This window comes from Danio rerio, chromosome 8, assembly GCF_052040795.2.
Source record: "Danio rerio strain M-AB ecotype USA chromosome 8, GRCz13ab, whole genome shotgun sequence".
Classification (NCBI taxonomy): domain Eukaryota; kingdom Metazoa; phylum Chordata; class Actinopteri; order Cypriniformes; family Danionidae; genus Danio; species Danio rerio.
Window position 1 is genome coordinate 22,841,701 of NC_141028.1, and position 23,300 is coordinate 22,865,000.

At 43.1% G+C, this 23,300-nt stretch overlaps 1 protein-coding gene across 4 annotated transcripts in view; it reads left to right on the forward strand.

Annotated features, from left to right (window-relative positions):
• LOC108179094 (integumentary mucin C.1) overlaps nt 1-23,300 on the forward strand; it is a 36,301-nt gene that overhangs the window by 8,912 nt on the left and 4,089 nt on the right. For 2 of the 4 annotated variants that reach the window (XM_087262714.1, NM_001441799.1), the window contains 7 exon segments: nt 4,442-4,566; nt 19,347-19,435; nt 19,691-20,034; nt 21,137-21,223; nt 22,129-22,206; nt 22,630-22,667; nt 22,909-22,998. In XM_087262714.1, coding sequence (XP_087118840.1) covers nt 4,442-4,566; nt 19,347-19,435; nt 19,691-20,034; nt 21,137-21,223; nt 22,129-22,206; nt 22,630-22,667; nt 22,909-22,998 — 851 coding nt within the window. 4 annotated transcript variants of the gene reach the window in all.

Sequence of the window (23,300 nt, forward strand, 5' to 3'; positions counted from 1 at the left end):
ACATGAACTCAGGAGCTGTTAATGTATAATTACATCAATGAACTGCAGTGTTTAAACTGTTCATGTTGATGTTGACTGAAAACTTTTCTATTATTATTCCATGTAGACCCAGATGGACGTGCAAGAAGAGTTCATGAGCGGATAAAAATGGGTTAATGATGATGTGCCCCTCTAAGTAGTAATGACATAATTATATATTATCAGCTTATGAGTTAATGATGGTAAATTAAGTATAAACTAATGTGGTATAATACATTAAGTAAAAAACAATCATGTACTAACAAGAAATTAAGGTAGCTGTTATTCTCATATGAACATGTGACTAATGTTGTAGTTAAAGTTAAATCATATAGTGCATGCATCAACTCATTATCACTCAATAATAGAGTTATTGACTCTAAAAGTAGTTTATATTACATATTAACACATCATTATTCATGTACTGTTATTGTAAAGTGTTACCAAATTTACTTTAATGTTGAAACAAAAACATTCACAGATTGGTCATTTTCTTTCACATTTCTTATACAACAACATTAAAGTACACAATTTATCTCACACACCGTGCAAATGATTTAAATTGTGTCCTGCTACAAATACAGGTTTAAAAGGTCTCATATACACTAAATGCTGATGTCACATATTGCTCTATATAGTAATTTTGCCAAATGATTTGATTGTAGCTTCATCAGGACAGGTTTTTCAGGGGTGGGGATTCAGATTTGTCAGGGGAGTCAGATTTCAATTGCCTACAACACTTTGACCGATCGTTTATGTCTATCGCCAAACATGCAGAGTAAAAATTGTACTATTTACCCAATCTGCGGAGTTAGTTGGCTTATGGCTTGCAGTATGACTTGCAAACAAGCCCTTTTTAGGATTTAAATTATCATAGACTTTTTCCAGAGCTCTGGTACTGTTTGCATATCGACAGAGAGCTGGAAAAGCAAATCCAAGGCTGGTGTGAGCTCCTCAGCAAATGTTTTAAAAAGAAAACATGTTATGCCATCAAGTGCCATTGCCTTGTTATAACATAAATATTTAAAAACCCTTTTAACATCTCCTTGATATATTAACATCCTATTTTAAAACATATTGCAATTTACTTTTCCTAAAATTTCTTCACATTCTTCCAAAGTATCTGTCTCAAATCTCATATAAAAATGATTCAGTTCATTTACCTTAACAGTTTTATTACAGGCAAATAATGAATTCTTTGTTGTCATGTTTGTCATTCTCCAAATCGAGTTCCAGAGTTCTTTTGTATTGGATTTTAAGAAATGTTGTTCAGCCTGTTTTTAATTTTGTATCTTTGCAATCCTTATCTCCCTATTAAGGTTCTTGTTTGCTACTCTAAGCCCCACTGAATCACCCGACTTAAAGGCCAATTTCTACCTTTTGATGCAGTCATTAATTTCCCCTGATATATGCGGTTTGTCCATGCAGAAGGAAAAATATGCTGTGATAGTTTCAGTAACATTATCTATATTTTAGTCCTGATAATCCATGCAGAGGAAACATCCTTTGAGCTCCTCTATACTTTCATTATGTCTTATGTTCTTATGTCTGGTTTTAGCAACATAAGCATCCCTAATATTGCTTCACACTTCACATATTGAAAAAAAAAACGGGTAAGATTTCTCCAGTCCACACTGATTAAAACCACGAAGGATCAAAAAGAGTACATCAAGTTTATTTTGCAAGTGCTTATGAACACAATAGATCAGCTTATGAATGAGTGCTTATGAACATAATATTTGGTTTGCTGCTCTAATAGCAGTCCCACTAGGTGGAATATACACTGCACTAACAAACATGTTAGTGAATTCCCTCTGCAAATAAAACAGACATAATGTAACATAATAGTTCCAGATCATGGTTGCAAATGCTTTTTTGTCGCAAAATTTCGTCACCAGCGATCATGATATAGATACAGAACCCTCACCCTTATGTCTTACCAGAGTTCTCATCTTTGTCCAAGTGTAGATTGGAAAAACCATTGATTTGAATCAAACTAGTGAAAGTGAGTAAAGTCTGAAAGAATGACAAACTATCCCTTTAACACAACTATGACACACCTTTTTTAATCTCTCACACTTACACAATTGTTTCATGCTATTGAATTTAATATTGATTTATTTGAACCATGTTAAATCATCAACCAATAAATTATTTTACATTTATTCTGGCATACGCTCACTTTTAGGAAGCTTACTACGCGAAGCTTTTTTAATGAGACCCCTTGCAGACATGTGAGATGGATGAGAGAACATTCATTCATTCATACACATTATTTTCGACTTGGTCCCTTTATTAATCAGGGGTCGTCACAACAGAATGAACCGACAACTTATCCAGCATTTGCTTTGCGCAGCGGTTGCCCTTCCAGGTGCAACCCAGTACCGGGAAACACCCATACACTCCTGCATTTACACACATACACCATGGCAAATTTAGCTTACTCAATTCACCTATAGTGTATGTCTTTGGACTGTGGGGGAAACCCATGCCAACACAGGGAGAACATGCAAACTCCACACAGAAATGCTGACTGACCCAGCCGAGTATCGAACCACTGACCTTCTTGCTGCGAGGCGATCACACCCACTGCTTCACCGTGACACCAATGAGAGAGCATGAATAAATAAATATTTCAAAATAAATTACAGCACAAAAGAGAGGAACATATTTAGTTTCTCTATTAATTTTGCCTGTTAGTTCATGGTTATATTTTCATGACTAAACTTTAGCTAGGCGACTTGGTGGTACAGTAGAAAGTACTGTTGCCTCACAACAAGAAGGTCGCTGGTTCGAGCTTAGGCTGAGTCAGTTGGCATATCTGTGTGGAGTTTGCATATTCTCCCCGCCTTCGTGTGGGTTTCCTCCAAGAGCTTCGGTTTCCCCCACATTTCAAAGATGTGGTGTAGGTGAATTGGTTAAGCTAAATTGTCCATATTGTAAGTGTGTAAATGATGTATGGATATATGGGTGTTTCCCAGTTATGGCTTGCAGCTGGAAGGGCATCCGCTGCGTAAAACATGTGCTGGATAAGTTGCCGGTTCATTCCGCTGAGGCAACCCCAGATTAATAAAGGGACTAGACAGAGACAGAGTGCACACAAGAGAGGCCGAGAGAATATTAAGGTTACTATTATTAATTATCACTATTACTAATACTACTATGTTTACTAATTTGTTTCTGTGGGTTCTATTTAATGTAAAAATGAAACATGCTTTGTTAATACGATTGTAACATTTGTCAAGTTATAATTTAAGAGAATTTTTATTAAATTATCTTAATTTTTTTAAAGATAATTAGAGCAGTTTTGCTAAATTAAAAATGTTGCTTATAACTCTGTTGTGTCCTAGTTGAAAAAATACTAAACATAATCATGCAAATAAAAAAAAAATAAAAAATGGATTAATATCTTAAAAATATGCATTTATACTCAAACAAGTATTAAACTTTGAACAGATATGTTGATCACCATTAAATATAGGCCACTATTATATTTAAAAATGTAATAATTTGGGTGAATCAGTGGGTAGCGTCGCTGGTTCAAGCCCAGGCTGGGTCAGTCAACTAAGTTGGCCGTAGTGTATGTGTGTGAATGAGTGTGTATGAGTTTTTCCCAGTGATGGGTTGCGGCCGGAAGGGCATTCGCTGCGTAATAACTTACGCTGGATAATATGGATTTAATAAATCATTAGGCCTTTAATATAATAAACTGATACATTATCTTTTCTTGCTATGGGTTTAATCAAAGACTATAAAATATTATAAAGGGACTTTGGTTTTATTCAGAGTTTTAAAAAAAAACAAAGTTTTTTTAATCATCCAATTATTAAACAATGTTAGAAAACATTCACTGCAAAGCTTTCACAAATTCAACAGGAGAGAAAATTCTGTAAACTCGCTGATGTAATGACAGCTCCAATCATTGTTATTGCAGCGCTTTTACAGTAGGATACTGCAGTTAATTAAATTTAATATTACATGTACCCTAAACATCTGGGAAAATTAAGCACCAATGGTGAAAAATCTACTTTTCAAGCTGTTTGGACAGACGTGTGTAAGTATAGTGTATAGACCGTCATATTGGGGTGATATAAACACACCCAGTCCTTTTTTTTCAATTTAACAACATAAAATAGTGGATCAATTGGAGCGGTTTTGAGAGCGACCGCAACTTGACGTAGGAGTGCGGTCCCCCCGCCCACCAATATTGATTGACAGCCGCGCGTCACAATCATATCCTCAGTTTCTTATGGGTTGCAACTGAAATCTGCAGGAAGGTGGATCTCCAGGAACAGGGTTGGCCACCCCTGGTCTACGCTATATTTCCTACTATAGTCTACGCTACAGGAAAGATGTAGTTTAATGCTTTAAACTTGTTGTCTTTTCAAACTTGTCAGTAAAAATGTTTAACTTTTTTCCACAGTGACACTCTCGACTTCTTCTGTTCCATTTTTGGGCTATATGTTGGAGGCCCGTGAGTGTGATAATTGTCCACCTGCTGGTACATTTAGTGGGATTGACTCGGCCAACAGTCTGCTCCTATGTGGCGTAAGTCCTGCCAACCACCTGTACATAAGTTGGTTTTTGTGATTTATGAGGACTCTCCATAGGTGTAATGTATTTTTATAGCCTACTGTAAACCTCACAGGAGACATGTGGCAAAATATGAATGTGACAAATCCCTGTTAGCTATAATTTTAAACAGTTTTGTCACAGAGCATGTCCTCGTAAACCACCTCAACAATGTAATACCTAGTTCCCCTTCGGGGGGAACTTCAGCACTATAAGTGTATTTGATGTTCTAAATCCACGTATGGGAGGATTCGGTTCAGAAGCCGCTCGTCTGAAAGAGTATTGAACGGGCCAATGAAAGCAATGAATTGGCAGCGCAAGCTTGTGCAGGTGTGCTGCATCGCCAATTAACTGAGCATATAAGCACACCTGGCGCTAGCAAACGCTATCCTTTTCGCTTCAGAGACTTTTCTGATTGAGTTCATGAGGGTTCCTCCTGCTGATCTACAGCCACTTCGAGCGAACGAGTGTCTCCCGGTCCAGAGCGAGTCCACACAGCGGCAGACGGTCGAGCTGGGTTTCTCCCTTGCCTGGCATTCCTTTGGGTCAGGTCCTCCAAGAGTGGTGCGTATTGCTGCAAAGCATCCTAAAAGAGCAACACAGTCGTGCAGCACGTCCTTTTCAGGATGGCGCTCCGACTGTGCGTTTCTGGTTGCGGGGGTTTCCTGGCTCCAGATGATGGGCACGATCACTGCATTACATGTTTGGGGGTCCAGCATGTTAATGTGGTGCTCGGGGGCGGTTCATGTCGTCACTGCGATGCCATGACCGTTGCGCAGTTGAGATCGCGGTTAGCTTTCGTAAGAGAGCGAGCCACCCCAGTCGCCTCCTGCTCTGCAGCGGGCGCTCGGGCAGATCTGAGGGCTCCAGCGAGAGATAATCCGCCGCCTAAGGGCTCGCCGACCTCTCGCTCCTCCAACCGCTCCATCTAAGCTTCGGGTACTCGGAGTGATCCGTCTAATCAGATGGTAGCTCTCACGCTCGCTGACACCAGAGATCAGATGTCTTCTGCGGCATCGGAGGGTGGGCTTTCATTGTCCGACGATGATCCGGACCCACTTGCCCCCTCTGGGCAAGCGAGCGTCGTCATAACGGATCCTGAAGCGGACATGTTGGTTTCTCGGGCTGCTTCGGCCGTCAGGTTGGAGATGGTTCATCCCCCAGCCCCGCTGCCTGACCGACTAGATGGGTGTTACGTAGAGGACCAAAAGGCGAAGCCTTTGAAGCCTCTCGTCCCCTTCTTCCCGGAAGTGCACAGTAGGCTCACGCAGTCCTGGAGGGCACCTTTCTCTGCCCGCACTGCGTCCGCCTCCGCCCTCACCACCCTGGATGGTGGAGCTGCCAAGGGGTATGAGGCGATCCCGCAGGTGGAGCGCCATTGCGGTCAATCTTTGTCCGCGTGGCGCCCCACTTTGCGCGGTCCGCCCCGTCTCCCGTCCAAAGCCTGTAGGTTATCTGCCTCCCTCGGAGCTAGAGCTTACAAGGCTGCGGGCCAGGCAGCTTCCGCCTTGCACGCGATGGCCACCTACCAGCGCTACCAAGCGCAGGCGCTGGCCGAGCTGCACAAGGGTGGGTCTAACCCAGGCTTGTTACACGAGCTGCGCACGGCGACCGACTATGCTCTCCGGACCACTAAGTCCGCCGCGGGCGCACTGGGGAAGACGATGTCCACACTTGTGGTCCAGGAACGCCACCTCTGGCTAAACCTGGCAGATATGCGCGATGTTGACAAAGTTCGCTTTCTTGACTCGCCCATATCCCAGGCTGGCCTGTTCGGCGACACCGTCGGTGAATTCACCCAGGAGTTCAAGGCGGTGAAGGAGCAGTCGGATGCGATGGGCAATGTCATCTATCGGCGGGGCCGTAAGCCCGCTCCATCCCCTGCCGAGCCATCCACCTCCGCTGCTCCTCGCCGGGGGCGAAGCGGGCGCGTCTAGCACGCCGAAAGCCGGTAGCCCCTCCTGCCCAGGGCGCTGCTAAGTCCGGTAAACGAACCGCGAAGCGTCCCTGAGACAGGCCATCCGGAGAAGAGGAGACTTGCTCTTTCCCCGCTGGAGGGCGGGGCCCATATTCCAACGGTACTTTTCAGTGCCACCAAAGTTTCAAACAAAGAGCATTTTATCCCCTTCCCCAGATGTGACAGCTCAAGCCCTGCCAGTCTGGGACGCGCTGCCTCTCAGCTCGCAGGGTCTGCATGCTCCGCCAGCGGCTCTCGGGCGCTGGGGGGACCGTCTCCCTTCTCCCAGCCCCCAAGCCCCCTCTCCGGAGTCAGGGTGCGGACCCAGAGCGAATCGCTCTCCTCCAGCTCTTCTGTGGGACCCTCGCGCTCCCCGGATCAGCACACCCGCTCCGCGCTGCCCCTCCGCGGGTGCATCAGCGATTGCTGCGATGACGTCATTAGCGAGGGCTCTACCTGCCTGGTTAGCGCGAGCAAGTCCCTCGCGGTGGCTTATACGTACGATCAGACTCGGCTACGAACTACAGTTCTCAAAACGGCCTCCCAAGTTCACGGGCGTGTATTTCACCAGGGTCAATCCCCTGTCCGCCCCTGTCTTGCGAGAGGAGATTGCTGCCCTCCTGGCGAAGGGTGCAATCGAGCCAGTACCTCCAGCCGAGATGGAGAGCGGGTTTTACAGCCCGTACTTCATCGTACCCAAAAAGAGCGGTGGGTCACGGCCAATCCTAGATCTGCGCGTTTTGAATCGCTGCCATCACAAGCTGTCGTTCAGAATGCTTACGCAGAGGCGCATCCTCCGATGCGTTAGTCCTCAGGATTGGTTTGCAGCCATATACCTGAAGGACGCGTATTTTCATGTCTCCATTCTTCCACGCCACCGTCAGTTTCTGCGGTTTGCGTTCGAAGGTCGAGCATGGCAGTACAAGGTCCTCCCCTTCGGTCTCTCTGTCTCCGCGGGTCTTCACCAAACTCACGGAGGGTGCCCTAGTGCCCCTGCGGCTCGCGGGCATCCGCGTACTCAATTATCTCGACGAATGGCTGATTTTAGCCCACTCTTGGGAGCAATTGACTGCGCACAGAGACGAGGTGCTCCGGCATCTCCGCCTATTGGGGTTGCAGGTCAACTGGGAAAAGATCAAACTCGCCCCGGTGCAGAGGATCTCTTTTCTCGGAATGGAGCTGGACTCGGTCACCATGGTAGCGCGCCTCTCCGGAGAGCGCGCTCGCCTGCTGCTGAACTGTCTGAGGGAGCTCGACAGCAAATTAGTGGTCCCACTGAAATATTTTCAGAGGCTCCTGGGGTATATGGCTTCTGCTGCGGCGGTCACGCCGCTCGGATTGCTCCATATGAGACCACTTCAGCACTGGCTTCAAGATCGAGTTCCAAGACGTGCATGGCATGCGGGCACACACCGAGTCTCTGTTACTGCGCTATGTCGCCGCACCCTCAGCCCCTGGAACGACCCCTCGTTCCTGCAGGCCGGTGTGTCTCTGGGACAGGTGTCCAGTCATGTTGTTGTCTCAACAGATGCTTCCAGCACAGGCTGGGGAGCCGTGTGTCGCGAGCATGCAGCTGCGGGCCTGTGGGTAGGTGCCCAGCTGCATTGGCATATTAATCGCCTAGAGCTGTTGGCAGTGTTCCTAGCTCTCCGCCGTTTTTCTCCGGTGCTGGAGCAGCAACACGTGCTGGTCAGGACGGACAGTACGGCGGCGGCAGCGTAGATCAACCGCATGGGGGGTATGCGCTCTCGCCGCATGTCTCAGCTTGCCCGCCGTCTGCTCCTCTGGAGTCACCCGCGGCTGAAGTCGCTGCACGCCATTCACATACCAGGTATGCTCAACCGTGCAGCCGATGTGCTCTCACGGCAGCAGATTCACTCTGGAGAATGGAGACTCCACCCCGAGTCTGTCCAGCTGATATGGGCGCGATTCGGGGAGGCCCAGATCGATCTGTTTGCTTCCCCCGAGAACGCTCATTGCCAGTTGTTTTATTCCCTGACTGAGGGCTCTCTCGGCACGGATGCACTGGCCCTCAGCTGGCCTCGGGGCATACGCAAGTATGCGTTTCCCCCTGTGAGCCTGATCGCGCAGTTACTGTGCAAGGTCAGGGAGGACGAGGAACAGGTTCTGTTAGTTGCGCCCCTCTGGCCCAACCGGACCTGGATATCAGAGCTCTCCCTCCTCGCGACGGCCCTCCCATGGCAGATCCCTTTGAGAGAGGACCTACTTTCTCAGGGACAAGGCACCGTCTGGCACCCTCGCCCCGATCTCTGGAACCTCCACGTGTGGTCCACAGACACGAGGAAGACTTAGGTAACCTGCCGCCCGCGGTGGTCGATACCATCACTCAAGCTAGAGCTCCTTCTACGAGGCGCGCCTACGCCCTGAAGTGGAGTCTATTCACTGAATGGTGTGTCTCTCGCAGAGAAGACCCTCGATCTTGCCAGATCAGTGTTGTGCTCTCTTTCCTTCAAGAGAAGCTGGATAGCAGGCTGTCGCCCTCCACTCTCAAGGTTTACGTTGCCGCCATCTCTGCTCACCATGACGCGGTGGCTGGCGGCACCGTGGGAAAGCATAACCTCATCATCCGGTTCCTCAGAGGCGCTAGGCGAATTAATCCAACTCGCCCCCCTCTCACGCCCTCTTGGGATCTCGCCCTAGTTCTCATGAGCATGCGATTTGATCCCTTCGAGCCACTTGATACAGTATCCTTAAGATTTCTGCCCCTGAAGACAGCTCTGCTGGTCGCGTTGGCCTTCATTAAGAGGGTCGGGGACCTAGAGGCATTTTCGGTCAGTGACTCGTGCCTGGAATTCGGGCCGGATTTTTCTCATGTTATCCTGAGACCCCGCCCGGGTTATGTGCCCAAAGTTCCTACCACTCCCTTTAGAGATCAGGTTGTAAGAATCAGCTCTTTGGTTTAAATCATATTTAAACTTTGGGGATTCGAATCAAAGATTCGAACATGATTCACATAGAATTATTTAAAGCTTACACTTAACTTAAGTATTTGTCCAGCAAATAGAACGTTTAATGTAAAGCAGTTCTGTATTATATTATTAGCAGAGAATTTTGCTATTCTTTACTACTTAAACATAATTCACACCAGATTCAGTAATGGATAGAAACCGTGTTTGTGCTACTTGCGTTCTGATGTAATTTTGGTTTCCTTGACTGGTCCAAAGGGAAATCCCGGCGAAGCTGATTGGTCAGCGTAGCAACTTCAGTGACGTGATGGAATTCCCTTGTCGGTGAAGAGGGGTTTCCTAGTCAGTTGCTAGGGATACGGATGTTGGACAAGGCGGCGTTCGAAGTCCTTCCTGGGTTCCTGTAGTTATGATGAGTTTCAGAGTTTGGATGTGTTGACCCGATGGCTTGTTGTTGAAGCGGTTGCACAAGCAGATCGGGGGTCGAGCCGGCAGCAAGTGAAGGTCGCGGTCTGCTCCGTGATGTAACGAGGCTTCCGGCGAGGCGATGTAACGGCCACAGCACGAGAAGAGCGACGTCCGGGCAGCGACGGCGGTGACGACTGGCAAAAATGACCGGCAAAAGACGACGATGAAATTTCTTTGTTCAAAGTTTTATAGGCTTTGGTAGAGGCTGGGTCTACACAATACTTGTCCAATCAGAGAAGGTGCGGGGTGGAGTCACACCCCAATTCTGCCCTCTAGAAGGCCGGGTTGACAAATTGTGTCGGTGCTGCTTTGATAGCATAGTTGTTAAAATAAAGTCTCATAACATGGACACCTTTCATAATATGGTTTCTTCATATAAACCAATGCATTTGAAACTTTCCTAGCTTTCAATCAATACCAAACATGAAGTATGTCATAAACATTCTGTAGATTCCATTTGTCACTGAGGGCTATTACTCAAGAACTATCTATAACAGTTTTGTTAAACACATGGAACATGTACACACAAAAACCTACAGAAACATAAAGCAAACATACATTACTCAAATAAACACAGTTTTACTGTATGTCCATTAAACTTTGGAAGCGTTTCTGATCGCTTCTGTGTCTGCCTGAGTATGTGTATTCCTTGCAGACGCCAAAGGACACGCGAACCAAAAGGTACTTCTCAAAAACCGGTTTGGTGGGTTTTTGATTGTAGAGCCTCTTATTGTTTTAAGGTGTAAAGTTAATTAACACGCAACTGTGATGTTGACTGGATAGTCGTCCTGTGGATTGCCTTTTGCTGGGTGCCTGTGGATTGCTTTGAAAATGAAATCAATCTCAGACTTGTAGGCACCAACCAATCTTTTAAGGATAACATGGTCTGTGACTTGTTCGGTTCTGGAACGCTCCGTTGACTCCCCACATCCCCCATTTGGATGGTGATGTTCCTGGCATGAACATCGGCAGACACTGGAACAAGAGGCATAGGTAGAGAGAGAACAGACACACAAGACACAAACCACATTTCCATTCCATAGACTGAGTTCTGGTGCAGGTTTTAGCTTAAATTGTTCGGGTTAAGAACACAAGGTGTAGTGTAACATTGCCTGAAATAATTCAAATTTAGTTATTTAGCTAGTTTACTTCATTGCGAGTATGTAGTGGCGCTAGCTTCAACTTAAATGAGCAATAATTCTGCAGCAATTGACACTAATTTGGGAGAAGGAGTCAATCCTACTTTTAGGCCCTATGCATGAATTTGCAGGAGTTCCCTGTAGAGGGGACTGGAACTGCAAATCAGTTAGGGAGAGAGAGAGAAAGAAGGAAATCAAGAGGCACAGGGATGCAAAAAAACAAGGTAGGTTAAAAACCAGCAATAACAGTGTTGCATATGTGGAGTGGCTCCTCTCTTACTAGAGGTTGTTCTAGCAGTGCTGTAGAGGAGAAAGTATTAGTGTTGTGTTTAACCAGGTGTTCCCCTAGAATGTCAAAGGTTATGTTAGTATGTAGAGGGTAGAGCAGTTGATCTGTGTCAAGTTGTGGTCCTCCCCCATTTGTTTTCAATGATGATGGAGCTGTCAAATGTTCATCCAGTAACGGAGGTAGCGGAGTTTGGCATGGGTCAGGAAGGGTTTCAGGACTGAACTGAGGTTTGTCGGAGAAGTGGCAGACGACCCGAACGGCACTTTTGGGAGCCTGAGGGCTTTCATCTGCAAGTGTTTGTTGGTTCAGGTGATTGTTGCTTCTCCGCTCGGCGACTAGTCAGGCTGAATCTGCTTTTTCCTTTTCCCGTCCTCCTCTATGCATTTGAGAAACTCTTTCATCATCAATTTCACCAGTTCTTGAGGGTCAAATCCCGGTGGGGTATTTTCCTCTTGCTGGGATTGAGTCTGAGCGTTGTCAGGGTGGAAATGTTTGGAGTACCTTCGTTGACTCCTTGGACTTGATGATACAGGGTTTTGATGTCTTCCCTTGGAGGGACTACTGGATGGTGACCAGCTTTTGTTTGACCCCCATTGGTTTCTTTCCCGGTGGTGTTCAGGTGAGCGTCGTTGTCCACGCGGTCCATCCCAGTGACTGTTCCTCTGTTTGAATCTCGTGTCAGCGTAGGAGTTCCGTTGTCTATTGGACAAAGATGCATTCCACTCTGGGGATGGTGGTCTCACGCTGTTTGAGCGTTGGGCACCCTCTAGTGCCAGTTCTGGATGGGTGTTAAAGTCAAAAACTGTGGCAGTTTTAGTGTTTTTCTCTAACACCATCTTTTGTTTGTTGTGGGCTTTCTGTGTCAAATCTCGCAATTGCTGGATGCTCATTGTTCGTGGGCATGCGAGTACTCCGAGATGTTGGCTTACTGCAGGATGGAGGTTTCTCAGGAAGAGAATCTTAAAGTTCAGGTCTTCTTCCATATTCGGTTCGTTGTGAGTTCCGAAAAAGGATTGCCTGAGTCGGTTGTAGTAAGCATGTGGAGACTCATTGCGAGCTTGTTTTGTCTCCAGAGCACTTAACAGTCCTTGATCTGATTCAGGGTTTGCAAACTCTCTGATGAGGGCTTCTTGGAGCAAGCGATAATCGTTCTTTACCCGAGCCGGCTGTTGGTCCAGAAAGCTGCGCACCTCAGTGCTGGATGTGGCTCGAAGCAAATACAGTCTTTCTTTATTAGAGACATTAGGTCTCATTTCCAGATGGAAATCAATGTCTTGCAAATAAGCGTGGACCTCCAAACCACCTGACACACTTGGAGTAAACTTGCCAATGTTTCTGGCCAGCTTGTCAAGGTCTTTAAGGTCCAGACTGTATGACGATCTGTGACTGGCTATCACAGGTTCTCGTCGCTGTGGGGTAAGGTAAGGCTCTTCAGAAGGTGCTGGTGAAGATCTTCGACGTGGTTTCTCACCTCTTTCAATAGGTGAGAGCTCAGGGACAGGGGATCCTGTCCTGCTTGGCAGGGGCGAGGCTGGTGCACATCTTGTCTTTGGAGGTTCATAGCGCAGTGCATAGGCATGCCTGAGTTCACTGGCAGACTCCTCTTTGATGTCATCCACTTCCTGCATTAGTCTGTCGATCTCATGTCTTGCTTCGCTCAGGTGAGTTTCAAGGGCTTTGATTCTGGCCTTCTTGTCTCTTAAGTCCACCTTCGCTTCCTTCAGTAGCTGTTCAGCGTAATCTAGCTTGTTAGCGACGTCAGCGTGGTCTGCTCTGGCTTGTTCTCTTTCTTCTGTGATGGCTGTTAAAGCTTCTTGTAGTTTGTTGATCTCCTCTGTGGTACCTTCATCCACCTCATTTGGTTGATTCAGACGTTCCTGAGCCTCTAGCTCTAGCTGCTCGGTGCGGGCTTGCAGGCGTGTCAGCTTGTGTTGGAGTTGGGAGGCGTGTCTGTCACTCAATTTGAGGGTGGCTATGAGTGTGTGACTCAAAGTACCAGTGATTTTGGCCAGCTCCTTGTGGTTGAAGCTTTGACTTGGGTCTTGCTTCATGATGCTGTCTATGTTCTCATCCAATTGGTTTTGCGTCAGGGGCTGCAGTGTTTCGGCTGCTGTAGGGAGGAGACTGCCTGTTACAACGCTCAGCCATGTTTCCAGGTCCTTCCAGTGGCCAACAGGATCTTTGGAGTGAGCCATGTTTTGCGGCGGGGGGGAGGACTTAGGATTTTAACTGACACAGACCTTGAAGAGAGATAGAGAGGAGAAAGAAAAAAAAACAAGGTAGAACAATACAAACAGAAAAGGAGAAATGTTAATGTGCAATGTTAAGTGTGTTCTAATGTTGAGTGAAGTGTGGTTCTCTGGAACTGTGGCCCTCTGGTGGGTACGCGTGTCTAACTGGTAGTCTCTGTGGAAAGAGTCAGTAGCACAGACACAGTGAGAGAACAAAGAAAACAAAAGTGATAAGGAGACTAAGGAGTAGGGTGAAAATCTGTAGTTTCCACTTTCCTAGAGAGAGAGTTCCTTTAGCTTTTGTTAAATATAAAAATAAGATTTCTAAATACCAGGACTGAAGTTGCTATTAACTTTCCTCTGAAGTGACAGAAAGTAGGACAACAATAACAGTATTGGCTTCTGAATAGGATTGACTCCGTACACCAAATAAATTGTTTCTGGATGCGTGTTTAGAATTGGATCTAACGACGCCTATCCTCTTGTTGACCTGATGAGTGAGAAAGGAGGGGTGAGATCAGACAATTTCAACAATTAAAAGTGTTCAAGTGTCCCAAACATCTATTAAATGTTTCTAAAATTCTCTGCTTTTTGACTCTCACAAGCACAATCCTTAAACCAGCATCAATAGTCTAGTTAAAAGAAGATAGTAAGTAAAGAGAGAGAACAAAGGAGTTAGTTTTGTCTTAGCATTAGGTGTATTTAGGATGTCAAAGCGGTGGCGCTGTTGAGTTGACATTACAAGAAGTGTTGGTTTTATTGTGTGATATAGTAACCACTTAGCCTACGTAGTAGAAAAATCTGAGTTTTCCTTTTGAAGTTTGGCTAATTGGAGGGCTCCACTAGATGAAAAGACTAAATTTAAATTTGAATTGAACTTAACTTTAAATCTGGAACATGGTAATAACTTTTATAAGTTATCATTTAAATTGATAAGAACACTTATGACTAAATTTAATTATTAATTATTGCTAAAATGATAGAGCCATGCATAAATGAACCATTAATGAAATTAAAATTTCAAAACAATGAAGTTGGTTAGAGTAACATTTAATGCAGTTTATCATTAAATTAAACAATTACAATTTATTTAATCAGTGAGTCTTATCCGTATAAATCAACAGTTATAGGAAATGGGTGTTCCTAGATGTTGATGAATGGAAAAAGTATTTATTCTTGAACAGGTCAGAGAGCATTAATTTATAGTAATGAAAACAAAACTATAATTCATCACTAATAAAACCAACAGCTTATGTGAGTTCAAACTGATCAAATTCAACAGGCCAAGTACAGCAGGAAAAACAAAAATTAAATAAAATAATAGTGATTAAACTCAGCAGTTAGATCGTGCACACTTTTATTAACTTTGCATTTGTCAACTTTTCCAAGGTGAGTAAAGAGAAATAACTGAGATGCAAGAGTTATTTCAAACATCAGCCATACTGTACAATGCATTTAAGACCACTAAATGCTACGTGCTATCTATTAGCCTTCGCTGCTACTGGAAATGCATAGACTTCAATGCAAACGCGTTAGCATTAGTTTAGCTTAGCTTCACGCTATGCTCTTTGTTTACAATTCAAGCTGGCGCTGGTGGGCTGCACATGCACGCTTGAATGTAATTCCGGCAAGTCTCTCTGTACTTCCGGACCAAGGTTGCTGCTATGGCAACGACCACAAAGTGGAATAATAGCAAATTTCACAGTATCACTTGAGATGGCGGCGCATCTCACACTGTTCAAGCAAAAAGCACTAGTTAGATTTTATATCTTAACAGTACTGAATGATTCTCAACTTATGAAAGTGAGACAAAATTAATCAACAGGATTTCTGAGATTAATACAAATCGTGACAGAGATATGGGGGATCTCAGCACTCTGTGTTAAGTCTGTTTAGACTGCAAACACATCCGTGGATTCAAACCACAATTTCAATTGATCAATTTCAAAACTTCTCCTATAAACTACGCTAGGCAGCTTTCTCTGAGCTCCGTGTTTTAAATAATTTACTAAGTATTAGCAAATTACAGGGCAACAAGAATTTAGTTAGCTATGCTAAATCAGTTACCAGGAGAAAACACAGCTGAGTTTCCATCCGGGAATCGCGGCGTACGAAATCATACTGTAAAGGCCTTATATAACGTTATAAGATAAGCACAAAGGAATACGCTTTGTCTTTCTCTACATGCGCTTTAGAGCGGCTTACAGTTTGTCTCGGCGGACAACTTAAATGAAGTTTTACTTTCTTAACAACACTAAATGTAGTCAAGCAATAAAACAAATGGTACCACAATGAAATTGTGCAGTAGCAAAACTTTTGTTCCCTCTAATCTATTCTTTCCGGACAAAAATAGAAAAGATTAACAACGTGATTTCTGGGTTTTGTGCTTTAAAAGTTAGATCTGCTTGCCCGAATTATTCTCCACCACTATGTAAGAATCATCTCTTTGGTTTAAATCATGTTTAAACTTTGGGGATTCGAATCAAAGATTCGAACATGATTCACATAGAATTATTTAAAGCTTACACTTAACTTAAGTATTTGTCCAGCAAATAGAACGTTTAATGTAAAGCAGTTCTGTATTATATTATTACGTGGCCAACAATAACAATATAAAAACAGTATCTAATTATTTAATGAGCAAGGTAGCAGTATCTGAAGCTGAGGCATTAACTTATAAAGCACACAACACACCAACACGGATCTTAAAACGAAACAAAGGTTTATTGCTACTCTATAACACAAAGTACTAATCTACGTAAAACAAACAAATGCACATACATACACACACGCACAAGCAGTTTGAGGAGAGTTTTGACTGAGTGGATTTAACTTCTAGCCTTTGCTAAAGTTCTTAGCATTTCAACCTGAGAGAAACCATAAAAGCAGAGAATTTTGCTATTCTTTACTACTTAAACATAATTCACACCAGATTCAGTAATGGATAGAAACCGTGTTTGTGCTACTTGCGTTCTGATGTAATTTTGGTTTCCTTGACTGGTCCAAAGGGAAATCCCGGCGAAGCTGATTGGTCAGCGTAGCAACTTCAGTGACGTGATGGAATTCCCTTGTCGGTGAAGAGGGGTTTCCTTAGTCAGTTGCTAGGGATACGGATGTTGGACAAGGCGGCGTTCGAAGTCCTTCCTGGGTTCCTGTAGTTATGATGAGTTTCAGAGTTTGGATGTGTTGACCCGATGGCTTGTTGTTGAAGCGGTTGCACAAGCAGATCGGGGGTCGAGCCGGCAGCAAGTGAAGGTCGCGGTCTGCTCCGTGATGTAACGAGGCTTCCGGCGAGGCGATGTAACGGCCACAGCACGAGAAGAGCGACGTCCGGGCAGCGACGGCGGTGACGACTGGCAAAAATGACCGGCAAAAGACGACGATGAAATTTCTTTGTTCAAAGTTTTAGAGGCTTTGGTAGAGGCTGGGTCTACACAATACTTGTCCAATCAGAGAAGGTGCGGGGTGGAGTCACACCCCAATTCTGCCCTCTAGAAGGCCGGGTTGACAAATTGTGTCGGTGCTGCTTTGATAGCATAGTTGTTAAAATAAAGTCTCATAACATGGACACCTTTCATAATATGGTTTCTTCATATAAACCAATGCATTTGAAACTTTCCTAGCTTTCAATCAATACCAAACATGAAGTATGTCATAAACATTCTGTAGATTCCATTTGTCACTGAGGGCTATTACTCAAGAACTATCTATAACAGTTTTGTTAAACACATGGAACATGTACACACAAAAACCTACAGAAACATAAAGCAAACATACATTACTCAAATAAACACAGTTTTACTGTATGTCCATTAAACTTTGGAAGCGTTTCTGATCGCTTCTGTGTCTGCCTGAGTATGTGTATTCCTTGCAGACGCCAAAGGACACGCGAACCAAAAGGTACTTCTCAAAAACCGGTTTGGTGGGTTTTTGATTGTAGAGCCTCTTATTGTTTTAAGGTGTAAAGTTAATTAACACGCAACTGTGATGTTGACTGGATAGTCGTCCTGTGGATTGCCTTTTGCTGGGTGCCTGTGGATTGCTTTGAAAATGAAATCAATCTCAGACTTGTAGGCACCAACCAATCTTTTAAGGATAACATGGTCTGTGACTTGTTCGGTTCTGGAACGCTCCGTTGACTCCCCACAAGGTAGTAACCCTGCAAGCGCTGCCCCCGGAGAAGGCAGACCCAGCCCTTTCCTTACTTTGTCCAGTTCGCGCTCTGTGCATTTATGTGGACCGTACTCAGTCCTTTAGATCTTCTGAGCAGCTCTTTGTCTGTTATGGCGGACGACAGCAGGGAAGTGCCGTGTCTAAACAACGATTATCCCACTGGATTGTGGAGGCCATTTCATGTGCTTATTTGAGCAGAGGTCAGCCGCGCCCCCCGGGAGTGCGCTTCTTTAACAGACATTTGTAGAGCTGCGGGCTGGGCAACACCCAACACATTTGCAAGGTTTTATAATCTGTGAGTGGAGCCGGTTTCCTCAAGGGTGTTAGGGACCTTTGGTGATTGAGGAAACAACTCGGTGGGTGTTATAGCACGCTTGCGGTGCCTTTTTTCCCTAACACGGAGAGATGTGCACCCTCCTGTCTGTCAGTAAAGTTCCCCATTTGGTGAGCCCTGCAGATTCCTCCGAGGCCCCCAGCACTGACTCAGTGGAGGAGTCACTCGCTGGCCCACTACATTAGGTCAGCCCGCTGGTCAGCCCGCGTTTTTGGGTACAGGTGCCTGCTATGGACGATCCCCGCTGGTGATCTCCATATGCTTTTCCGCCACGGTTAAGTTCCCACCTCTGGGTGGACCCGTGCTTTCCCTATCCGCTAACCACCTTCTTATGCACACTCCCCCTTCTCAGGGTTAGTCCATATGTATTTCCATTTGTTCCCTATTGGGTGCGGATGGTCTCCGCAGCGTCCTCCCTACTGGGATGGCACGCTTTCCAACGTACTGTCGTATATTCCTAGAATTATCTAGACGCTAGCGACTCCCAAAAAAATATACCTATTCCGTAAAGCTTCTTTTGAAGTGGGGATAACTTAGGGCCAAGGGCACGTTGGAGGACCGCGCCTCTCATGATTTGGGTGCGTCACGCTTGCCTGACTGCCCTCTCATGGTGGGTGTTGGTAAGGTCCAGTCATTATGGCGCTTTCAATGGGCACCCATACGTGGATTTAGAACATCAAATCCACTTATAGTGCTGAAGTTCCCCCCGAAAGAGAACGTTCGAGGTTACTAAAGTAACCCTTTGTTCCCCGAGGAGGGGAACGGAAGCACTATACTCCGTCGCCATAATGACTGTCCCTTAGCTGTTAAAAGTCTCTTCAACTTAAAAAGGATAGCGTTTGCTAGCGCCAGGTGTGCTTATATGCTCAGTTAATTGGCGATGCAGCACACCTGCGCAAGCTTGCGCTGCCAATTCATTGCTTTCATTGGCCCCTTCAATACTCTTTCGAGCGGCTTCTGAACCGAAACCTCCCATACGTGGATTTAGAACATCAAATCCACTTATAGTGCTTCCGTTCCCCTCCTCGGGGAACAAAGGGTTACTTTAGTAACCTCGAACGGTCATCCCTATGTTATTTTACAAATTTGTGTCCTCATAAACCACATAAACACGCACACACACACACATCCTTTTACACTTTAACTCTTTCTTACAGGCTTCTTAGAGCAATTGTTAAATGTTAGCAGCTGTAAATTTTATAAACTAAAGTCAGGTGTTTATCTTATGTATTTATTAGGACCAGGCCGTGGCTCATCCCAATAACAACGATAAAACTTCAGTCCTAGTGACGTGGACTCCTCAAGCCACTGGACAGTTTTACTTCAGGTAAATTCTTGTGATGCTTTAAGGAAAACCAATACATACTTCACAGGTTGTCCAAAGCTTTTTAAATAAATTAAGTTTTCATTGTATTTTATATAATATTTTGCATTATGTGGAGATTAGCACTGTGGGTTACGGCGATCACTAGGCCCGAATTTATAAATTAGCTCTAGGACATAAATAAAGGGAAAATTATTCATGGTTTTATTGCAGTTTATACTGCTGGTTTGTAAATCTCATATCTGGTTTTCTTTTCAGAGCTGCATTTGTCCAAACTTTCAGTTCCGGTTGGCAAAAAAAAGCAATCATACTCCCAACGACAACAACATTGCCGCCGACAACACCAATGACAACATCACCGCTGGCAACAACCCAGTTAATGACACAGTCAATTATGCACACAATGACGCCGACAACCACACAGACAATGACGCAGACAACTACACAGACAATGACGCAGACAACGATGCAGACAACGACACAGAAAACAACATCGACACCGACCACGACACCTACAACGGTGCAGATGATGATGATGACAACAACCACTACAACAACTACTGACACCACCGCTACTGTAATAACTAGGCATACAACAATAGGTAATAAAAAACATCCATATACAGCAAAGAATCAAAACTCTCAAATCCTCCGCTAACAACTGTGTTTGAGTTCATTTCAGTTGAACACAAAATAATACATGTTGAAAAATGATGGAAATCAGTAGTCTTTGAATTCTATATTATATTTTACTACAATGGATGTCAACGTCTACTTGCTTCCAGCATTCTTCAAAATATCTTCTTTTGTGTCCAATTAAAAATCTCAATGGCTTGAAACAACTTGAGGGTGCTACATTTCTTTCTTTCTTTCTTTCTTTCTTTCTTTCTTTCTTTCTTTCTTTCTTTCTTTCTTTCTTTCTTTTTTTCTTTCTTTCTTTCTTTACTGGTTGAAGTAGTATCTGAAACAGTAGCATTTCTGTATATTTTTTAATGTTTTATTGTGTATGCAAATCATTCACTTTCTCCTGCTTTCTCCTATTTAAAAGCACACACACAAACACTTAAACTCAAATGGAAACACACTCACGAATAAAGTGTCTGTTGCCAGTGCTACTTGTTTTGCAAATCTAAATTTACATGACATTCTGAAAGTAATGGTGTTCTTGTTCTTGAAGCAGAATATCTTATGGGTAGCATCGCTGCTGCAGGATACACACACACACACTCAAACTCTAATATCATTATTATTGAATGCATTATTAAGTGCACTTTGAAGAGTCAGGTCTCTGTTACTAGCTATAAAAAACATTTTGAAATTAACAGAGGCTATAGATGGACAAGTAACTATTACAAACTAATGTGATTAACTACTGAAAACCTGATAAACATCTTGTATACAACTACTGAACATGTCTTGATGTGTGGCTGCCATACTATAAGAGGAATAAATCACAATGGGAAACATGATTAATTTAAAATGATGCACACTTGATGCAGTGAAATGGCCACGACTCAGAGCATTTTGATTTTAATATATATTGGGAAAAATAAAGTCCAATATAGGACAACTGATATCTTTACCTGATATTCAAAGATACTGGTCTTATGTTGATGTAGATTGTTGAAGAGAAAATAATTTTCTAGATATATGTATAAATGAAAGCAAGACTGCTTTTTGTAATGTTCTCATCATGTCTCATAGACACATCCACTGCACTACCAACCTCTGCAGTCGGCAGTACACAAACAGGTCTAACTGTATTCACAACACCAAACCTACAGGCTACAGGTAATTATTGTCTTCATATACAAAATCAAATGTATTAAGTAGATTTTTTAAAGTAAGTAAATGTATCACCTAAAGAACAATCAAATAGAGAATTTTCCATTTCTGCGTGTCTACAGTCAGTATTATGCACAAACAAATCCAACTACAAACCCAACATCATTTACGACATCAAACACACACTCATATATAAAGAACATGATTAGCCCTTTGTGAAAATTGTATATTGTATATATATTGTATAAAATATATTCTACAATTAATGAGTGAGAGCAAGGACATTTTCACAGTATATCCTCTAATTATTTTTCTTCTGGAGAAAAATAAGAAAATGAATAATAATAATATTAATACTTTATGTGTTAACAATATTATTAACCCTCTTAAGAAATCATTTTATTATTAGGAAATTAAAAAAACACACCACTGCTCTCAGAAATAAAAAGCAAAAGCCAAGAGAACAGTAACAGTACCATAATTCTGGCACTGATGGTTTATAAATACACTTTATTAGGTACACCTGTCCAGCTGCTCCTTAACACAAATTTCTAATCAGCCAATCACATGTCAGCAACTCAATGCATTTAGGCATGTAGACATGGTCAAGACGATTTGCTGCTGTTCAAACTGAGCATCAGATTCTGGGTGCACTGTATATATAATAGATTAGCCAAAAACCAGGTTATTTTAATGCATGTAAACAGTGAAATAACCCACAATGGGAAAAATAACTATTATAAAATAAAAATATTGTAAAAAAAAGTCCAACCTTGGCAAACTAAACTCTTGTAGATTTAACTAAACACACATGTAGATTTTCTGCATATTTTTTGCATATTGGTGTGATTTTAGAGCATAAAATATATGCATTCATGCTAAGTATATTTTCTGTTTTTTTGTTTCTACAGTTTCTGCAGTCAATACTACACAAACAGATCCAACTACAAACACAACATTAACATCAAACACACAATCACAGACTACAGGTAAATGACAACATTATATACACACAGTTGAGGGCAAATTATTTAAGCCTCCTGTGAAATATTGATTCTTTTTCAAATATTTGTCAAACACTAATGAAGCGAGGAAAATTACAGTTAAAAAATAAAGTGCATCCTTAAAAATTACATATGGGATAGTTTTTACAGCATAAATAATGTAATTTCATTTCAAAATACAGATAAATAGACTTAAGCATTCATCTAGTTGTTCAAAAACCTTACTGTCTGTGGAGGATGAGGGAGCTCTCAGATTTCACCTAAATATTTTAATTTGTCATTTGAAGAAGAACAAAGGTGTTAATAGTTTGGAATGACATGAGGATGAGTAATTAATAAGGAAAAAAAAAGATTGATGGATAGATTTAACAATAATAACTCTTGTCATCTGTTTTCATTCACATGTAGAGACGCCATCATATCTTTTGCAGTGTGTGCGTTATATGGTATGTAGACTATAAATATATATTATAGTACAAATGCTAATGAATCAGCATGTTGCATGATAATACTACAGACATTCTAACACTTTGCACATTTAGTCTTCATTTTTACCCTATGAATTGTCATGTTGTAGTTATCATAACATGTATATTTTAGAATCTATACATGTTGTTTTTATTTTTGTGTGCATATTTGTATGTCTATGCCTGTCTGTCTGGCTGTCTGTCTGTCTGTTCACACCAGAGAGGTGGTGTGGTACTGTTGTTATTCAGCAGACTTTGTTTTCTTGGAGGCTCTTCTCTCCTCATGATCATCAAACCAGTTTCAAAGATGGTAAGTGTGTCCAAGAACAAATGTACAATGTCAGCAACATGATTCTTCCAGCTTAAGTGATAGATCACACAAAAATGAAAATGTACACACTATTTACTTACCCTTAAGTGCTTCTAAACCTTTATGAGTTTCATTTTTTCTGTTGGATGAAGATAGTTTGAAAAATGTTAAAAAATGGTAACTGTTGACATCCAAAGTATAAAAACAAACACTATGGAAGTTAATGGTCACCAGTTTTCAGACGTCTTTTGTGTTCAACAGAAAAATGAAACTCAAACTGGTTTGTGACAAGTGAAGAGTGA